Below are 18957 nucleotides of genomic sequence, written 5' to 3'. Positions count from 1 at the left end.
TCGTTCGTACCTATATGGTATATTTGCGGCAAGTTCAAGAATGGTAGATAGGTACTTTCAGTATCGCCATGTTACGTGAATAATGCAATATTTTAAATAACTACAAAATAGTTGTTAAATTTTTCGCCGTGGAGATTGAGATTACGATCCTTGGCTACGAATTCGCAGGTCGCGGGTACAAATTACGTTGTGCGCAAGTAAATTTTATCTGATAAATTTGTATAATTTCACAATATTTATTTGTTTAAATAATCCGTTAGTACCTACCTACATGGTATATTTGCGGCAATTTCAAGAATGGTGGATAGGTACTTTCAGTATCGCCCTGTTACTTGAATAATGCAATATTTTTAATAACTAGAAAATAGTTAATAACTACAAATAACTACAAAATAGTTGTTAAATTTTTCGCCGTTGAGATTGAGATTACGATCCTTGGCTACGAATTCGCAGGTCGCGGGTTCAAATTACGTTGTGCGCAAGTAAATTTTATCTGATAAATTTGTATAATTTCACAACATTCATTTGTTTAAATAATACGTTAGTACCTACATGGTATATTTGCGGCAATTTCAAGAATGGTGGATGGGTACTTTCAGTATCGCCCTGTTACTTGAATAATGCAATATTTTTAATAACTAGAAAATAGTTAATAACTACAAATAACTACAAAATAGTTGTTCATTGTTTCGCCGTTGAGATTGAGATTACGATCCTTGGCTATGAATTCGGAGGTCGCGGGTTCAAATTACGTCGTGCGCAAGTAAATTTTATTTGATAAATTTGTATAATTTCACAATATTTATTTGTTTAAATAATACGTTACTACCTATATGGTATATTTGCGGCAATTTCAAGAATGGTAGATAGGTACTTTCAGTATCGCCATGTTACGTAAAAAATGCAATATTTTAAATAACTACAAAATAGTTGTTAAATTTTTCGCCGTTGAGATTGAGATGACGATCCTTGACTACGAATTAGGAGGTCGCAGGTTCAAATTAGGGCGTGCGCAAGTAAATTTTATTTGATAAATTATACCAAATAATTCGTTCGTACCTATATGGTATATTTGCGGCAAGTTCAAGAATGGTAGATAGGTACTTTCAGTATCGCCATGTTACGTGAATAATGCAATATTTTAAATAACTAGAAAATAGTTGTTCATTGTTTCGCCGTTGAGATTGAGATTACGATTCTTGGCTATGAATTCGGAGGTCGCGGGTTCAAATTACGGCGTGCGCAAGAAAAAAATATTTATTATTTTTTTGGTAAACTATCTTGTATATCTTATATCTTGCGTCATGTATCTTTTATCAGGAGATTTTTCAATGTGGATGAGTGTTTCAGGCGAATAATTATTGCTTGTAAAATAAAAAAAATATTTGATAAATAGGTGTAATTAACAGTTTATTAAGTTTACTTAATACGTTGGTACCTATACTATAGTATATTTTCGGCACTTTCACTTTGCATTGGCACTTTCGGAACATTTGTAAATGTGTACTTTCACTGTCGCCAGACGGTTAGGAGCAGACTCTTGAGTGATGGTAGTGGTGTTGATGTAATGGTAGATACTGCTACCCGGCTCAGAACATTAAAATCCTAGACCTCTTTAAAATCGAAAAACTTTTAATTTCATTAATTTTGTCTAAATAAATTGATTACATTTTTCAGAAAACTTATTGTTCATAGATATGTACCTAGGTACCTAGGTAACTGGGCTAAATATTGGTCGGTTACAAGATTAATTTTAATTTAATTGAAAAACATCATAGGTAGGTGGTTAATAAGTTCAAAACTTAATTCATAACAAAGTTCTCAAACGATTAGCTACGAATTCACTCCGCGATCACGTGAACATTTTAACACGTGTTACTGACGTGCTCCTGCCACCGCGCAGAAAAGAGACAGCTACCCAACAGTTTGTTCCGTAATTTGATTGAACCCTTTCCACATATTCTCGACCGGATATATCCCAGACAGCTATCGGATTACATTGAACAAATATATTTCTTTTAGGAAAGGGTTGTCACAACCAATGATAATTAAAATACATTTTTAATATTATTTTCAGTTAGTGGCCATATAAGATTATCGGTATTATCATTCTGTGAACCATCATTTCTATTTGTTGTATTTTACGGAAATCAACAGGCATAAACCAGTTTTAAAATGAAAATGTTATCCTTATCAAAACCGTAATAATTACTAGTGTTTAATTTTTTATCGAATCCTGTATTATAAAATTCTAAATAATGGCCGAGACTCGCCAGAGCTTACCAATTTAATAAAAATTCCAATTCCATCAAGATCAACCCGCCAATCCAATTTATTCCATTTGCCCACATGTAGAACAAACATTAGAAAAAAAATCCCAATTCCTGGAATATGTACGCAATATAACAAAAAAATTCACAGCATAGACATTTTTAAAAAAATCTTCAGAAATATCGAATAGAAGAAACGCGTACGATAAATTAATACGAAAGTATGAAATGTATCGGGAGCATCTTATATCCTTATCCTATATTCCTCTCCTTTTTCTCTAACCAAACATTAATTTTAAGATATAATAAAACTCCATCTCCAAACCAATATTAGCATAAGAAACTTTTTTGGCTTGACTGCAATTCACTTGTGTGAATGGATTGCAGTCGTATTGTAGGTATTTATCTCTGTATTATATATTATGTATACTGTAAGCTGTTTGTTTCTTACAAATAAATACATATTAATTCCTTATCTCACTTATTTAAGTATCGAATAAAATAGTTAATATTTATTCAGTTGTTAGATTTGAAGAGGTTTTAATTAGGACGTTTACACAGTAATTAACTAGGTTTGAACAGCTAGGATTCGATTGTATTCTCTTTACACTCTTTTCTCCATTAATCCGTGCAATATGCCTAATCCATATAAAGCGTCCACTTCTTTATCGTGTTCATTATAATAACTTTAGTCTTGCTTGGTGACCAGATATAAATACCTAGTCAGGAACCTTTACCGCTCCATTTCCTTCTCCTCGTACCTACAGTACCTAGTACGACCGACTGGATTCTGATTTGGTAGGTACCTAGATAAACAAAATACACCAGAGATTTTTCCGAAAGGCGAAATAGCGAACCTAATTGTATTGTAAGAACTGTGGTAGGTATGCGGTCTATCTTCTTTGATCTTACGAATTCGAATCAATTTACAGAATGCAACATAATTATATTCCTACCTACTTTGTACATATCTTTTCATAAATTATCGTAAAGTCCAAGTAAGTAGTGACCTAGGTAGGTACCTGCCTACCGAAGTCTAAAACATCAAGATTTGATTTAACTATCGATATCAAGCATGAAACTAAATTGTTTGTTTTGTGTAGCCCTTGCCGCTGTATCTTTCTTGTGGCGTGATACATTTTAGCTATCATTGGTTAGTGGTGTTATGTGTTATGTCACACTATCGCGTAGGGATATATAATAGTGCTATTCCATGTGAGTTCGATTTATATGCAACACTTCAAAATTTTCAACACTCCTGATGGAGAAAATTAATAATGTTTGTGGTAAGGTTTGGTCGAGGGGTAAGGCTCTCAACTAGCAATCCGGAGTTGCGAGTAAATTTTATTCAATTAATTTGTCTTATTTCACAATCAATTCATTTAAATAATCTGTTGTGCACTTGCGGCGCATCGCATAGTGAAAGGCGCTCTGAGTAAAACCACCGCTCAAAATTGAAACGTTGCTTTAAATAGTTTTAGCTATATTTAGTAACAAGATCTGAATAGCCAGTTATTTTTTTTAAAGTTTTCTTGAGAAACTGTTTTTTACCTTCCATACAAATTAAATTGGTGTGGCATGGAGTTATCAAAATCACAAATAGTTATCACAAATAAATATATTTTCTTTTAAGCTATAATATAATAAAGCATTGTATTGGGTTTTGGACATTTTGAAGTCCGTTTCTACATTAAAAAATATATTATGTTGCCCTACGAAAAGTTCCGGTTTCGGAATTCGGTTTTGTTACCGAAATATACGAACATTCTTATAATATCATATCGATTGTAACATTTCGATATTTATGATATTGTGATATTTCTACAAACCATAAAAAGTGTTTTAAGGGGCGCCCACATACTTGTCTCGGCTCGGCAAGCGTCCGCAAGCGTTTGGCTTGGCTTGAATAGGCTTGCGATAGCTTGCTGCCGATCAGGCCGGGGTCCGGTTGGTATTCTGTCCACAAGGCGCGGCAAGCGTTGCTAACTTGCGCCTTGTATATGGCAATTAACCCTGAGAAGAGTGCAACTCCGAGCTGTTTATAGTAAATATCGTAAAAATGTATAACTGGACAAACGATAATCATTTTTTTTTAATTATATCAAGCAGGGTCCTATGTATGGATTTATTAATTTAAAAACATATATAATTAATTCAAGTAAATTAGTTAATTTTTATATGAAAAGGAACAAGTCACAGAAAAATAAATAAAGTAACGGTTGAAACTGGGTCTCTCGTATATCCGGGACGAATGCATTATACCACTCTTTTTGTGTGTGAATACCGCACAAGAGTCTCAACAGCTCCAAGCCATCTGGAGCCAGTGAGACTATGGCATCCCCAATTGGGGTATGTTGTGATGCTGGAGGTAGTGGAGGAGGGGAAATAAATGAGGAAGAGGAAGGTAGAGAAGTACATAGCTATTTAGATCTGATCACTAATCACGGCTACAGCCATTTCAAGCAACTTTTCTGCTAGCGAGAGCACTTATTTTTAAGTTGTTTCTGACGATTTCAAATTTCAAAATTAACAATATTATCTTCAACTATTTTTTCCCATAGTTTTGGCAGCAATCTTTTTACATTATTTTCAAATTTCTTCTCAAATTATTAATAAAATTAATTTGTCTTTTTTTTGGGCAATTTCTTCGTTTAGCTTTTAAATAGAAATAGGAAAAATGACATCTGACACAGCTGATGTAGTTGCCTCGACGTCCGCCAAGAGCGTAGATGCCAACGTTTGGCTTGCCTACGCTTACCTAGGCTTGCGTTGCCACAAGTGTCAAGTGGCAAGTGTCTGGGCGTAGCATTCACTTTTCGTCGGGACAGTTTTTTTTTCGAGCTTGTTGCCGTGAATTCAAGGTAAAATACTTTATTATTTTAGGTGATTTTTAAATTACTAAGAAAGCGGTGTAAGTGGTGTAAACAAAGTGATTTGTTTTTATTTAATTTGTTATTATTATTAGAAGTGAGTGCATATAATAAAGGCTTCGCATTTATCGTTCTCGATGGTAGTCAACGCGCATGGACTTGGCACGCGTGAATCGAATGTTACCTACAGGCTGTTTCAAAGTTCGTTCGTCGCTCAACAATATTAAAATATTTAGGTACTACTATTTCGGATTTTCGTCGCTCAACAATATTAAAATATTTAGGTACTACTATTTCGGATTTCTTTCGGAAACTGCTTCCTTGAACCCATTATTAGAACCATTTAGCGCCCTTGAGGTGATCTTTCACAAAAACGGCGCTCTACAAATTATCCAATTATTATTATTTTTTTTATTTGCCTGTGATTAATTAAGATCGTTAATTAAGCTAGTGTGTGTCGGAGTAATGTAAGCTTAATCGATAAATACTGAAAGCATGTCTTCCGTTCGATGTTTCCTGCTTTAATTAAGACAGTTACTATTGGCAAACTGCGTTAATTGTATCATTTTGTGGAACAATAAAAGAAATCAGTTTTAATCGAATACTAAATGTTGTTTTATTAATTTAAAACCAGGAATATTTCTGTGTCATTTATGAAAATGAGATGTAGTATATGCAGTTCTATTATAAAAGGTAAACAAAGTGTTTTTATTTTATTTAATGGTGTTACTAAGGTTAGGTAAAGAGATGCAACTCGGTAAAAAAACTTAAGTATTTAGAAAATAAAATTGGTATAAATAGGTATTCATCAAAATTAAAAAGTAATTATGGGAATAGAGGTAAAATCTTTTTTGTTATTTGTTTTTGGGGTGCTATGCCGTGTTGCGCTAACTCATTCTTTAGCCAACGTTTCGGACAGCATTGCAGTGTCCATCATCAGGGCAGAACCAAGAATCAAGGGCAATAAATAACACATCTGCCCTGATGATGGACACTACAATGCTGTCCGAAACGTTGGCTAAAGAAGGAGTTAGCGCAACACGGCATAACACCCCAAAAGCAAATAACAAAAATACTTTTGGCCGTGAAAATCTTAAATCATATTTGAGGTATAATCTGATTACTATAACATGACGGCCACTTTTGTCTAAATATTGACGTAAATAAACTAACGTGAAGTTGACAACACGCCGAAAATGTTAAATGCTAATGAGTATTGCCACGCTAAAAAAATCGTCACCAATATAATTCGTCAAATCTTCTTGTAAAAAATTTACAATCCGGCAGGATCAGTCCCCTCCCCAGAATAGCTAGTACGATGTTGAAGCGTCGTTTTAGGGAATATTTATGAGTAGGGCCGTAGATATATTTATTTTCAAATGTATTGACTTAATATTTAATAAACGTAATAAGTGTGCAAGGACATTTTGAGAAATAAAGGAAGTGAGAAATTAACTTTATATCTCCTAATGGAGAATTGTGATAAAAATTATTCATCTAAATGTTACACATTTAAAATTTAATGTGTTTTTGTTGCTGAAGGTAAATGCTTAATTTTTTTCTGAATGTTTAGTCGAATTACACATTTTTTGTCGAAATCATAAAAATATATATTTTCAATTCATAAACGTTTCCACTTCTTTAGTAAATCCTTTTTTGGTTTGCGAAGGATTACCACGCACAAGTTTCATCATGAAAAAGATTTACGCAAAAAAATTACTTTGCGAACTCCATATATTATACTTTTGCATCAAATATGCACTCACTCATTCAAGGCTTCGGCCAATAGTGTTATACGAAAGAACTCACACAATCACAGACCAAGTTTTACTCCCCACACGATGCAATCTCTGAGAACAGGAATTGCGTAGAAAATTAGTGCGAGAAGCAACTACATTAAATGGAGCATGGGGTCTAGTATTGTATTTATTGGGTACGTACTAGGTCAGGGCTGCCTGACCAGATCTGAATAGCCAGGTACTTTCCTCTTCCCCATACCCTTCCCATCCCCACTACCTTCAGCCGCAGAACATAACCCAATTGTGGACGCCATAGCCTCACTGGCTCCAGATGGCTGGATGTTGAGACTCTTGTGCGGCATTCAAATATCAACTGAAAACAATACAAATAACTCCTAGATTAATATTTTTTTATGTGAATACATCACAAGAGTCCCGAGTTTTTTTTTTATTTTTTTTATAGTGAATACCTCACAAGAGTCCCAACTGCTCCCGTCTGGAGCCAGTGAGACTATGGCATCCCCAATTGGGGGATGTTGTGAGGCTGAAGGTAAGTGGGGAATGGAAAGAGGAAGGTGGGGAAGTACCTGGCTATTCAGATCTAGTCACTAAACACGGCTAAAGCCATTTGAAGCAACGTTTCAATTCTGAATGGTGGTCTTACACCAGGGCGATACTGGTAGTATCTTCCACTCTGGAACGTGCCGCAAATATACTATATATTATTTTAATTAATTAATTGTGAAATAACACAAATTAATCAAATAAAATTTATTTTATAAGTGCTCCCAACCGCCAGGAGCCAGTAAGACTATGGCATCCCAAATAATTGGGGTATGTTTTTATATACATATATGTGACACCTCACAAGAGCGTCCCTGCCTGTGCAGTGTACCGACAGGGGAACTATGTCACCACCCGGTTGGGCGGCGTTGTGAGGCGGATTAAGGTAGGGGCTGTAGGAAGGGATTTATTAATGCAGGCCTTGAAGAGGCTCGGATTATAGGAGGGAGGAAAAACAGATGCCGGTAGCTCAAAATTGCTCGTTGTTAAGCTAAAAGTATTGGAGAGAGGAAGGAGATGTGGAAGAGAAAGGTGGGGAAGTACCTGGTCACCAAACACGGCTAAAGCCATTTCAATCAAATTTTCAATTCTGGATGATGGTATTACACCAGGGCAATACTGAGAGTACCCTCCAATCTGGAACGTATCGCAAATATACCTTATATTATTTTTAAAGATAAATTGTGAAATAATACAATGCCATATCTGCTTTGTTTCTATTATCTATGGGTAAAACCATGTAGGTGCCTACCTAACACAAAAATTTAAATTTGTAACGGAACAAGGAAGATAGGCCATTAATCGTTGTTAGTTTGTGTGTAGTGTCGCCAACATCATTTAACCTAACAATGCCCTGCATCTACACTCCTACATAGTCACCAAACGTACAACCCGTGCAGTATGGTCTAAGCTCGATGACAGTTGGCAAACTTCCATGCCATATCCGCTTTGTTTCTATTATCTATGGGTAAAACCATCTAGGTACCTACCTAACACATAAGTTAAAATGTGTACCGGAACAGGGAAGATAGGCCATTAATTGTTTTTAGTTTGTGTGTAGTGTCGCCAACATCATATAAACTTACAATGCCCTGCATCTACACTCCTACATAGTCACCAAACGTACAACCCGTGCAGTATGGTCTAAGCTCGATGACAGTTGGCACGCTTCCATGCCATATCCGCTTTGTTTCTATTATCTATGGGTAAAAGTTTGTTGGTACCTATAAAAAAGCTAAAATTAACAATAAGTATTAAAAATGTTTTTTTTCGAGATGGATGAAATTTTTCACTCTTACCTTTCGAAAAACTCAACGAAAAAGTTTCATAAAGGATTGGATTTGAAGACGAAACATTATTTTATCATAATGTACCAAATTCACAGCGCGTAAATATCTACATATTTGATATTATTATTTGTGCCATCTGGCGTCAAAAATATTAATAATTACACATTATTCCAATGGAAGTTTCCTACTTACCATAGGTCGAAAGTATGCTTTATGTACACGAAACACCTCTCTGTGAAAAGCATTGTTTGAGACCACGACGGGAAATTATATATAACGCATACATTGAGGACTGTCTTCAAACTATCGTCTGTACAGAATAAAAATATGTCTTCAAAGTATGCTCTAGATGTATGTATCGATATATATATTAAACGGTACATCATAGACGTATATAGCTGTGAGGGGGTAGTTTTTAAGGGTTGATTAAACAAAATGGCATTAAAAAAAAAGTGTATATAATGTGGCTCAAAGTATGCTTTATACAAATATATATATATATATATATATATATATATATATATATATATATAAAGCACTTATAATACTACATACTATAATACTATTGGCCATGAAAATCTCAAATCATATCCAATATATAGTACATTTAAAATACCTCGGAAGCAGACGTTGCAACTTGTAGGTAAAAATATTCAAAAGCCTATAAAAATTTACAGAAAATATAAGTGTGTTTTTTACTTGCCACATTTATACATATATATTATTTTGTTGAGATAATAACGTTTCGAGATGTATTGTAATGTAATGACACTACAACCAAATTGGTTATAGCCAATTGAAGCAGAAGTTGCAGTTGGAATAAATACTATAGCTGCGTTGTTTACCTCTTCCCCCTGCACGAGGCGCTGTAGATCGTGCAGCGAGGGCGGAGGCTGCAGTTGCAGGTGCAGGGGGGCAGGCGCGGGGCCACCGGCCAGCGCAGCCTCCAGAGCCTGCACCGCCTCCTCACCCCGCCGCTCCTGCTCCTCCAGGTGGCTCAGCTTCACGTTCACCTGGAACCAGACAACAAACATGATAACTCTTTGTTTAATGGTACAGTGAGCGGCCCACCGTGCGCCGGTTTTCGCACACTTTTCGTAATAAATTACTTGTTCTTTTGCAAAATGATGTTTCCGTAAATTGTACATAATGGTATCAGAGAATGTGTTCATATAATTATAGTATTTGTATATATCTATCCTGTGTAGTTTCCCCAGAATAACTACTTATATTCAGAGAAATATTTATTATATTTTCCAGCCAAATAAGCAATCTTTACAATAAAAAATATATCATATAAGGCTTCCCTGTAAATAAATATAGTACTATGATTTTTTTAAATCGCAATTATGACATTTGACACGGAATTTGCGATGCGTTTTTTCACAGATAAAATAAATATGTTTGTAAGTGACGAAATAACAAGCTAGAATATAACTAACAAAGTGAAAAAAAAAATTGTAAGTTGGAGCATTTTTAAGGTTCAAAATATCATAAAATTGAGGCAAGTGCGGTCAGCTACTAACACGTACGCTAAAGACACGCTGGCATGCAATGGTACAAAATGTCAGATATCCGCTAAGGACATCATAACACAAAGGAAACTTGTAAGATTCTGTTAGCCCCAAAAACTGCAAGGAATCTAGTAAGACGGTAAACATTGATTTTAATATTTGCTTACCTGGCTGATAGCAAGAACGGATTTCTGCAGCTCCGAGTTGATGGTCTCCAGGCGCTGGTTGTGCTGCGTCAGCTCCTGCGTCAGCTGCTCCTCCTGTCTCCGTAGACCCTGGGCAGCCTCACGCCGGGCTGCGTTCTCTGAATCTGCCGTGCTGACAACCCCCTCCTGGGCCTGCGCTTGGGCTCGGAGCTTCTCTACCTGAAAAATACAGCTAAATTTATTGTTTGTTTAAATTATGTATTACGATACATTTATACTCTTTTTTGATATTGAATATAAATGTCGCTCGGGACCCCCGACAGACTTATTGCATTATTACAGGTATCGCAGCGAATATAGATATACTCATACTATATAACAGTACTCACACAGATGCATTGCTTGCTCATAGCACATTTGAAACTTGAAAAGAAAACTGCATTGAAATTGAAATAAATGTTCAATTTTTATCATAAAATTTCTAAGCCCCTTTTTAATAAATGTGTTTTAAATTTTGCACAACTGATGGTGGTTGTTAATCGGTTTTGTAAAATTAAGAACAAGTTTATTAGTAAGGCCGAGTTTTTAAATTTGTTGATTGTACACTTGTTATCCCTTTCTAGGTAACAATAAGTAGGCGTTAAGCAAGACAAAGACTGTCGTCTCTCAGGACATTTGGAAAGGACATCACCGTTGGATGTGAATTTTGCACCTTTGTAGGTACACAATGTTAGGTTTGTGTTTCTCCTTCTTTAGCTGTCCAAAACGTTAAAGAAGGAGGTGGCGCAACATGGCATAATACCCCAAAATTAAATCACTACAATAGATTTTGTGTTGCTTGGGTCAACTCTAATTGCGCGACATATTAGACTAAAAAGAACAAGTTACACCAAAACAAAATGCCGAAAACCACATTAACTTCACAAATTATCAGACTAAAATACCAGCCCTAACTGGAGAAGCGCGCGCGACCCGGTCTCACTTCTAGATACATACATATAATCTACACATCTGCCATGATGATTGACACTGTAAAACTGTCCGAAAAATTGAAGGCATAATAACCCAAAAAATAACCACGAAAATACTTTTAGCTGTGAAAATTACAAATCATATACTATGAATAATATTATTATTTATTTATATTTTAAATGTATATTTACAGAATAAAAATATCCAATAACAAAGATACATTATACAATCATAATTGCCTAATTAGCGATTTAAATTTAGTAATGCTCAGGTGGAAAATGTCGATGTCAGAGGCTTGTGAGTTTAGAAGGCCTATCATTCTTCCGAGAGGCATTGCTAATGGTAAGTTAGTCCTACATCTCGGAAGAATGAATGGTTTGTGTCTACGCGCTCTTGCGAAATTATCAGGGACGTAAAATAAAATTTTATTGAAAATTTCTGGATTGTTGATGTGACCGTTCAACAAGTTATAGGCCATCATCAGCAACGCAGCTTTCCGCCTGTTGACAAGACTATCGATACCTAGCATTCCGGAAAGGAAGGCTGAAGGGTATAAATAGGGATAGTACCTGAAGTCTCTAAGATAAAGATAACGTAGAAACTTCTTTTGTACTTTCTCTACCATAGAAGTGTACGTTGCATCCCCTGGTCCCCATATTATTGAGCCACTTTCCAAAATACTACGTACTAGGCTAAAATATAGCAAGCGAACCACGGCAGAGCTGCAGAAATGCCTGGAGTTACATAGCACAAATCCAAGCATTCTCAAAGCCCTGCTGCATATCGTTTCAATATGAACGTGAAATGTTAAGTGTGGGTCAAAGGTTATTCCCAAATCTTTCAGTTCAGAAATATGTTTAAGAGAACATTGGGACATCCTATAGTTGAAGTAAATCACAGTGTTTGCTCTAGTATAGCACATATAATCACAAAATATACAAATATATATTTACATGGGCATTTAAAATAAGACACACGTGCAACTTGTACGTACACAGCATGACTGCTTTAAACAATTTCTTTTTTCTTTCCGTAACCAGTTTGATGAAGATCTTTTTTTTATTTTAGTATTGATTATTTATTAAAAAAAATAATTTTATCCATTAATTTATGAATACACACAACTTCCATAAACAGGGGAATTCAAAAACATAGATTAATAACGATTCACACTGTCCGAGGAAAATAAACACATAATACAAACAGAATATGACCAACTCAATAAAAGGTGGTCCCAATTGTCAGAGGTCAATACGTCAAGAGGTCATCACCTATCAAGTGTGTGCGAATCATCAGCAGTTTGTGCTATTATATTGTTGTCTGCGTATATTTTTCTCGCGTTGGTCATAAACATTCCAAGCCATAAATAAGAAATTATTAAAAGTATGAACAGATCTAACTAGCGTCATTGATCCCTTCGGCACCGGTACATAGTCGGGATACACGCCAAACGCGCGCCCAACATTTGTACACGGTTGACATTTGTCACATGAGAACGGGTCGCTTCTACAATTCGTTCTTAAGTTCAACAGCTCGGCTGTGGAACGAACTGCCGGCCTCTGTGTTTCCTCCCTCCTACAACATGGGAATCTTCAAGACCCATGTTCACTTCTTCCTTTCCACAAAAAGACCCCCCACACAGCATCCCCAAAGATGACATAGGCCCTGAGAGAAATTATTTTCTTCAGGGCCTCCTGTGTGGAGTTAATATAAAAAATAAATTTAAAAAAATAACATCCAATTGTTATACATATTTTGTTTAACTTCTAATACACACATAGTTAAAAAAAAACTACTCTTAACCTATCAGGCTAATTTAAATAATTTGTTCAGTTTTGCGAACAAACCGCTATTACCCATAGAATCAATTTGTTCGCTTTTGGGAACAACTCATAGAGTCACGTAGAAAGCCTTGCATCTCCTTTACTATCATAGTTTGAAATATCCTATCATATGTTTCTAAACAGTATTAGAAAGAGAAAACACCAAGCTTTATATTTAAATCTAGAAATTAACCAGAAGAATTCAAATGTACACCTCTGTTAAACCAAAGGTTACGAACGTAATATGAGAAAAATTTATGAAACTTTTAGAATTTTTTATCAATTAGTGATGTTTATAATACATTTGTCTAAAGTTATCAGTAATTTCAATTTAGTGTTTTGACAAAAAAACGCAAGGTGAGTCATTTTTAAAGCTTTTTCCTTACAGTAACGTATATATATTTATTTAAAAAATTATAATTTTAATGTAAATTGGAGATAATCATTTTTTTTTTCAAATTGATATATGTAGATTAAACTTCTAGGGGTTGTGTGTTCAGTGAATACACTAGTAGTTCTGTGAACAGTGGAACTCGCTTACAAAAAGTAATTAAGTTTCTAATTTTCTCTTAAAAACCTAATTTTTTCTCTGAAATCATGATTTGTATATAAATTTATACTTAGTTATAAACCGTATATTTTATGTAATTTTTTTTTTAAATTTCAAGTAAGGAATTATACAACTTGTCCAAAGAACCGTCATTGTCTCATTGACAATTCTTTTTAAACTTTCTTCAGGTAGGTACCATAATATTGAAAGAATGCAAATAAGAAAGTAAAATAAAAATAATCTATATTGAACCATTAGAACATTCACTATCTTGAACCGTAAATTGAATGTACAAACAAATTTGCAAGACAGACGAAATGCAAAACGGATGAGTTAAAACAGGACTTCACTACGCTCAGTCAATTATTGCACTGGCACTGAAAAATTACTAGGTTTCCGGAAAATGTAAATTTTTAAGAAATAATTTGCGGAAAATGTAAATTTATAACAAACGTTTTCCGGAAACCATGTATGTATATGAAATGAATGAAAGAATGACTCACCTGCGCTTGCAGATCATTTAGTCTTTTTTGAGCCTCTCCTCTTTGATTCTCCAGTTGCTTCAGCGTGGCTGCAAGGGTGTCCAGTTCACTCTGTGAAGGTTAACATTGAATTAAACAACTGATTATACAAAGACATTAGAAACAGACAAATTTCACGGCAAACAGGAAGATTAGAATACAAAGGTAAAGAATTATTGTTGTTTAATGGCTTGCTAAACTTGTTTCATAATGTATTAAATACATGAATAACCTTGTGAAATTAGGTAGATACATGTGTGTTATAGACAAGACAATTTGGAATCAATAGCTCATGTATATATTTTTTTAATATTAGCTCCACACGGGAGGCCCCGAGGAATCAGGGGGTGAATGCATCCAGGAGTGACAGACGTATGAATCAATCCCTCCCACGAGTCCCCCTCAACCAGTCTCTTCCGATCCATCCCGCCAGGTGGGCAAACGCAGCCGCCAAGACTTAGACAAACCTCACCCCATGAACCCGGGCACCTCTGCTTAATCACCAAACGTAACAAACCATTTGGGGTGACCTATGACAGAGGTGTTGGTTATCGAATAAACGGTTACCGCGTCGCAGTACCTATACGCGCCTCCCAATTTGAAATAATAAGCTACTCAAATTTTCAAAGATTGTACAGATGTTAATTTGTCTCACTAAAAACTGTGAAACTGAATTTACTGCTGAAAAAGGCAACCTGAAAATTTCTAGAACAACACAACTATATTCAGTTAGCAATGTTGTTGCTGTAGTTTTTTTCCCAATTGTTCCCAACCGTCTGGAACCAGTGGGGCTATAGCATACAGGAATAACAGGAATGCTCAATTCCAACACCTTAGAAGCCGGCCGAAAAATATTTTTTAAAGTTAATCTCTGGAACTATTTTTAATTCACCTGTTTTGAAGGTGGTTAACTTGTATGTGCCTAACAAGTATACTCGTGAGAGATTCCATGCACTTTTGTATGCTCCGATAGCCAGAACTTCTTCCTATCAGAATGCGCCAATCAACAGAGCGACTTAACTGCTTAAGGCGATGCAACAGCTATCAATAACAACCCTTACGTAGATGGCGATAAGGTTTAAATTCCCGCTTAACACCATCCGCCTGTTTTGATTTATGCAAGAAAAAAACATGGCCAAAAAGTGTCTTTTATTTTATTTTGTGGATATTCAGGCATAAATATTTAATTTTTTTTCGATCATTTTATAAATAACTTAATTTGCCACATTATACAATAAAATCATAACCGAAAATGGGTTCGTAAGTAGGAGATTTTGAACTTTAAAGCAGTTTTCATAGGCCTTCACATTATTTTTTTCTGGGCTTATAAAAAGACTTATCTGAATAATACTCGATTATTTCAAAGGCCAAGATGTATTCTACTCGCAGTATTTAATTAAAGCATATGAAACATTTCTAGGTGACTAAATTTTCAAACCAAAAACACATGATTTTGCATTACTACGTATGGCATCGTCTTTATGATTCTGCATTGACCATCGACATTTCAATGTCACTTACAGACAGTTCGGGGACCATCTATTGACGCATGTCACAAAATAGTAAAACTGCCCCTCATGACCTTTTTATACTTACGTGTACCTCAAATTTGTAATCTTTTCTGTAATATACTGGTGCATAACCGTATTACGGAGAACTTGACTAAATAAATAAATAAATACTCGATTGAGGAATATTGTCAGGCAGAAGGTAGTGGGGAGGAGAAGGAGATGGGGATGAGGAAGGTGGGGAATTAACCTAGCTATTCAAATCACCAAACACGCAAAAGCCATTTCAAGCAACATTATGAATGGTGGTTGCGAAACTTAAAAGAATCTTCCTATCTGAAATGTGTAGCAAATTATAATTTAATATGAATTATTACATAATTTATTCATATACTAGATGTACCACGCCACGCTTTGCTGTGGATCAGTCTGTCTGTGCAGATAGAGAAACAATAGGGCGTGTTGCTTTTACGTCCAAAAGGTGGCGCTGTTTTTCAAAAAAGCATGTTGCTCCACCAGATGGAGCCGTTTTTTAGAAAAAAAAAACAATTTTTTACCTGTCAGGTGACATCTATACACGGTGTCCGGAAACTCGTAGTACAAGCGGGAAACTGGAGAATCTACACCACATGGGGAACCCAAATAAACATAAAGTTTTTTGATTTGAGCATTTTCACAAAAAAAAAATATTTTTCGGCTATTTTAGGGTTAAAGTTTTTTCTGGTGTTTAGGGTTGAACAACAGATGTTTTAACCCTGCAGAGCAGAAATATTTTATGATTACACCGGATTAAATGAAGGGTGATTTCAAAATAATGCTTCAAATCCGAGTTTCTTCATTTGTTTTACTTTCAAATAGTTTTAATTAGTTGGGTACTTTGATCTTCAGTAATAATTTATAAGAATTTGATTAAAAAAAAAAAAAAAAAAAAAAAAAAAATCAACTTCTAACTCGATTTACTCGATAACGAAAGCTCAAATAAAAAAAAATATACTACAAAATCGACTCCAAATGTGATGTAGATTCACCAGTTTCCCGCTTGTACTACGAGTTTCCGGACACCCTGTATAATATAGATATATAAAAACACATGCGTATTCGAATGCAAAATTGTGACAAAATTTCAAAGCAATGGTGAAGAACTTTAGGAGATTTCAAAGCAATGGTGAAGAACTTTAGGAGATTTCAAAGCAATGGTGAAGAACTTTAGGAGATTTCAAAGCAATGGTGAAGAACTTTAGGAGATTTCAAAGCAATGGTGAAGAACTTTAGGAGATTTCAAAGCAATGGTGAAGAACTTTAGGAGATTTAAGATTTTAAACAAACAAACATTTACATTTTATATTTATATAGATAGATAGATAAATTTAAAAAATTAATCTAATTATGTTGGCACGCTAGGATTTGAGCCCACAACCTCCAGATTCATAACCAAAGATGATAACCATTCAACCACGAATCACATATACACGGATAATAACCTATTTTTAAATTCTAAAAGATTGTATAAATATAATTGTCTGTCGAACTAAAAACTGTGAAACTGAATTTATTACACAATGATAAAAGAAGTATTTTCAGTTTTCAAAGTTCTTTCAACCCCCAGTTATGATCTTTGAGGTTTTCATTGAAAACAACAACAAGATAAGTTTACTTCCTTTCAAATTCGAGTCAAGCTTAACCTAACATTTAATTGTACACTGCAATAAAATCAAGCATAACCTCACATTTAATTGTACACTGCAATAAAATCAAGCATAACCTCACATTTAATTGTACACTGCAATAAAATCAAGCATAACCTCACATTTAATTGTATACTGCAATAAAATCAAGCATAACCTCACATTTAATTGTACACTGCAATAAAATCAAGCATAACCTCACATTTAATTGTACACTGCAATAAAATCAAGCATAACCTCACATTTAATTGTACACTGCAATAAAATCAAGCATAACCTCACATTTAATTGTATACTACTATAAAATCAAGCATAACCTCACATTTAATTGTACACTACAGTAAAATCGGTGTTGTCATAATAATGAATATGTTTTTAGTTCCAATATATTTTAAATCTCTACATTTTATTGTCCAACCAAATAAGCATTTGCTTGCAAATAACAAATGTGAAATTCCTAACAAACTCAAGCGATAATCATGTGTCATGGATGGCCGATACAAAATAATACGTAATATTTTTGACGATTATAAATATTATACATCTCACCTGTAGAAGATATAGCCATTTAGATGAGCAATTAACAAACATGGTCACAGCTAATTTCACTAAATAAAGTTTTTTAAGCTCGTAAAAAAATACAAGCATACTATATTGAACATATGAATGAATATAGGTACAGGTGTACTTTGATAAGCACCTAAGATAACAGTAAATTCAACAGAACAGTATTGGACAAGTCTTTGGACAAGATAAAAACAAAGTAGGACCATAAAATATGGAGGTAGGGCATGTAAAGTTAATCCAACCAATACATGAATAAAAGGCAAGTGTTGGGTCACTTCCACGCACTGATAAAGTTATTCCCAATAGTTATTTTTATGATTTTGCTTGCAAATTACTGATTAAAATCACGGTACAGACCTAGTGTATGTATATATATATAGGTCTATATCTATACTATATACTATTGACCGGTCGTTGGCTGAGTTGACATCGCGTTTGGGTCCCACCCAGGCGTAGTGTGTTCAATTCCTCAGCTGGCTAAGTCCTTCATCACAACACAAGCAACATTTTCTGCTTACTGTGGTGGTAGTAGGAGATTTTCAAATATTGTCATGTTATTCGTAACCCGGGAATGTTTGTCTGTCTTTAAAAAAAAAATTAAAAAATTGCACAATTAGAGTTAACTTAAACAACACAAACTTGGGATTGTGTGTATTGGTGCCTATATTATTCTCTTCCGACAGTGATGTCCTTGCCAAAAGTCACGAATATAATTATTTGTTTTGTATTTAATTACCCAATCAAAAAACATTTATTACCTAGTAGAAAATTGAGTTAAAATGTTTACATCCTCCCATTTTAAAATTCTTGTTACTGACATTCATGATGCCAAAGTCACCATCAATGTGTGTGACAAGAAAAAACTATTACGTATAGCTAATAACTGTGCCATTTTTCAATAATTCTGTGAATTTTTTGTTTTGTTATGCAGTTAACAAA

General features: G+C 34.7%; 1 protein-coding gene across 2 annotated transcripts in view; it reads right to left on the bottom strand.

Annotated features, from left to right (window-relative positions):
* The window catches only part of Eps-15 (Epidermal growth factor receptor pathway substrate 15), a 73580-nt gene that overhangs the window by 19137 nt on the left and 35486 nt on the right, over positions 1-18957 (bottom strand). For both annotated transcript variants that reach the window (XM_089638898.1, XM_089638899.1), the window contains exons 11-13: positions 14241-14330; positions 10414-10611; positions 9578-9745 (exon numbers count right to left, since the gene is read on the bottom strand). In XM_089638898.1, the coding sequence (XP_089495024.1) occupies positions 9578-9745; positions 10414-10611; positions 14241-14330 (456 nt within the window). The remainder of the gene's footprint in view (positions 1-9577; positions 9746-10413; positions 10612-14240; positions 14331-18957) is intronic.

The sequence above is a fragment of the Hesperophylax consimilis genome, chromosome 13 (genome assembly GCF_061612785.1).
Source record: "Hesperophylax consimilis isolate HC1 chromosome 13, BYU_Hcon_1.0, whole genome shotgun sequence".
Lineage (NCBI taxonomy): Eukaryota > Metazoa > Arthropoda > Insecta > Trichoptera > Limnephilidae > Hesperophylax > Hesperophylax consimilis.
This window is presented reverse-complemented; position numbering and strand designations above follow the sequence as displayed.